Here is a 2,500-nt window from a genome sequence, read left to right on the forward strand (position 1 = left end):
TTTTTTCTTGAGCAGCGCGAAACAAATCCATCTCCCGATGCACTTTGTCTTTGCCAACTGACCGCGTTTGCACACAGGTTTTGGACATTTCATGGACAACGAAAGTAAATTGTGTTCATTGCACCTCTCTAAGCACCGCTTGGGATCGGCTATACTGAAGCAGAGACAATTTCAATGAAATGTTCAAATCTCACTTTGCTGACTCTATTACTTCGGTAGCCATTTTAATTTTTACGAAGACACAAGTTTGCTTCAAAAGAAGGGAAACGTGAAACGATTTTTATTGCAATGAACTCGTGCATGAAAGGTTCCCATGAAGGATGCACCAATCAGATTGGCAGCGTGATACAATCGTCTATAAGTGTGCGGCACGGGGCATGAAGGAAAAGCAGGTCACAGATCACGGCAATACTGGATAAGCCTAAAACTATCACTGGGACTAACATTCTGCCTAAACAGTGTCTTTAGTCGTAATTTGGGTTACGGTTAGCATTATTAAAGGAGTGGGGTTGTTTCAAGAGTAGCAAAACAGGGTCTCTGAACGACAACCTACTAGTTGTAGGTTCGATTGTAGGTGCTCGGCACGGCACGTGTATATAATTACTTATCATTGTTATGTAAATAGTCAACCAGAATTCAAAATAAATATCATTTTTAAGGTGTAAATTAGCAACTTGACACGTTAGCTCAGTTGTCAAGAGAGTCGGAGTTCAAGGCAAGCTGCGATTGACATATATAAAATGACAGAAAAAGCCGAGCAGGGTCTGACAAAAAGGACAAGACTAAGGGCTAGAAAGCTGGGACGAAAAGAAACAATGGTGAGAGCGATGTGGGCAAAGAACATAGAGAGGGAGGATAGAAAGGGAGAGAGAATTTGAGATCCATTTTTATTCATCCCGTAAGTACAGGTTAGCCATGTATAGCTTCGATTCCCTTGGGTATACGTATTGTTCTACAAAACAAAAGCGCGAATGCATAATTAATTTCTTCTGCATGCGTAATGAAGTAGGGACCCGTAAGGAACTTTTTTGGCTGTCCATAAAATGAATTTTCTAAAAGAAACATCGCGATTTAAAGTTTTTATGGAACATTTTCCTTGATCAGTTGAATCGGCCGTTACAAGTGTCTCAAAAAAAACGTGACGTCACACGCTCTCGCATTTTAGGGTTGTCGGCCTGTGCTTGGATCACGCATTATTGACTCTTAAGGCTGGTTTACACGTACGACGCAAGCATAAGCACAAGCAACATACGCAGACGCAGTAGCGTTTCGATAATTGGTACCTTTAATTAGAACAAAAGACACTAATTAACAACAAGTTAATGCGCCTGCATATGCTTATACAAACTACTTCCCCACCGATGCAGCACCAAATTTTCTTTAGAAACTACCTTCTTCAGGCATATGCTTATGCTTGCGTTGTAAGTATAAACCAGCCTTTAGGGAGTGAATAATGCTCAATTACTCCGAGATAGCGAAAAAAGACTCTCTTTTAAAGAAGATCAAGATATGAAAGTTGAGAAATATTTAAAATAAATAAAAGGACTGTTTGATCTTGAAATCATGATCTTTGCAAAAACCAACATTCCGGTTTGGCCGCATTGCAGACAAGTACCATTCAGCAATGTCAGAAACCATATCAAATTTTGTGGCTCTTATAGGATTTCTTTGTTGTCTCACAGTTATTTCTGTGTATGTTACAGAAATGAAGTTTTGAGTGAATCAGGATGCGTATTACCTAATTCCCAAGGTTAACTGCGCACATGATTTTGCAGGTTTGTCTTCTGTTAGACCACCCTACCAGCAGAACCTTTCTTAACTCTCGCTCTCTTCAGAGTTTTGAAGAGGCTCTGCTCGCAGGGTGCTGTTAGACATGGTATAAGATTAAGGAACTTGTCCTGGTGTTGACATACCCTTCCACAGAAGGCACGCCTCACTTGTTCCAAGACAAAAGATGTAATCACTGGAAAAAGACACTTCTCTACTAGATTGGAATCATGACTCAATAGGTGTCGGAAGCACTCATCCATTGCTGATGTTTCGAGCGTTAGCCCTTCATCATTTGCTCTGATGAAGGGCTAACGCTTGAAACGTCAGCTTTCCAAATCGTTCATGGTGGTAATTCAACCTTTATCAACAAGTTTGATAAAACCAAATTTTCCTGTTTCACTCTCCCACCTATGCAGCAACACAGTTTCTTTAGAAACTAGAAATTTTTTTACAATCCTAGAAGACCCTAGAGGCTTGGAGATCTTTTTTAGGCATACCCCAATCATCTGCAAAGTTCTAATATGTCTGTTTGACCCCGCCCCCCCCCCCTTCCCCCTTGTTCTGCTGCCCACTATTCCTTTTACTGCACATGAATTTTAAAACATGTTGGTCTTTATTCAACTGACACAACCAATCATGGTAATTTACAACTATCATGGTTTAAGTCGGTATATGCTACAGGAGTATTTCCTATTGCAGTCTTTCATGATGTGAACAATAGTATCTTTTT

The 2,500-nt window shown here is 40.2% G+C and overlaps 1 protein-coding gene across 1 annotated transcript in view; it reads right to left on the reverse strand.

Annotated features, from left to right (window-relative positions):
- Positions 1-2,367: 2,367 nt before the first annotated feature.
- The window catches only part of LOC138006814 (DDB1- and CUL4-associated factor 17-like), a 4,244-nt gene continuing 4,111 nt past the window's right edge, over positions 2,368-2,500 (reverse strand). Inside the window, exon 2 of the mRNA XM_068853396.1 lies at positions 2,368-2,500. This exon is cut by the window's right edge and continues 350 nt beyond it. Within this exon, the coding sequence (XP_068709497.1) occupies positions 2,424-2,500 (77 nt within the window). The 3' untranslated portion in view covers positions 2,368-2,423.

The sequence above is a fragment of the Montipora foliosa genome, chromosome 6 (genome assembly GCF_036669935.1).
Source record: "Montipora foliosa isolate CH-2021 chromosome 6, ASM3666993v2, whole genome shotgun sequence".
In the NCBI taxonomy this organism is placed as follows: Eukaryota; Metazoa; Cnidaria; class Anthozoa; order Scleractinia; family Acroporidae; genus Montipora; species Montipora foliosa.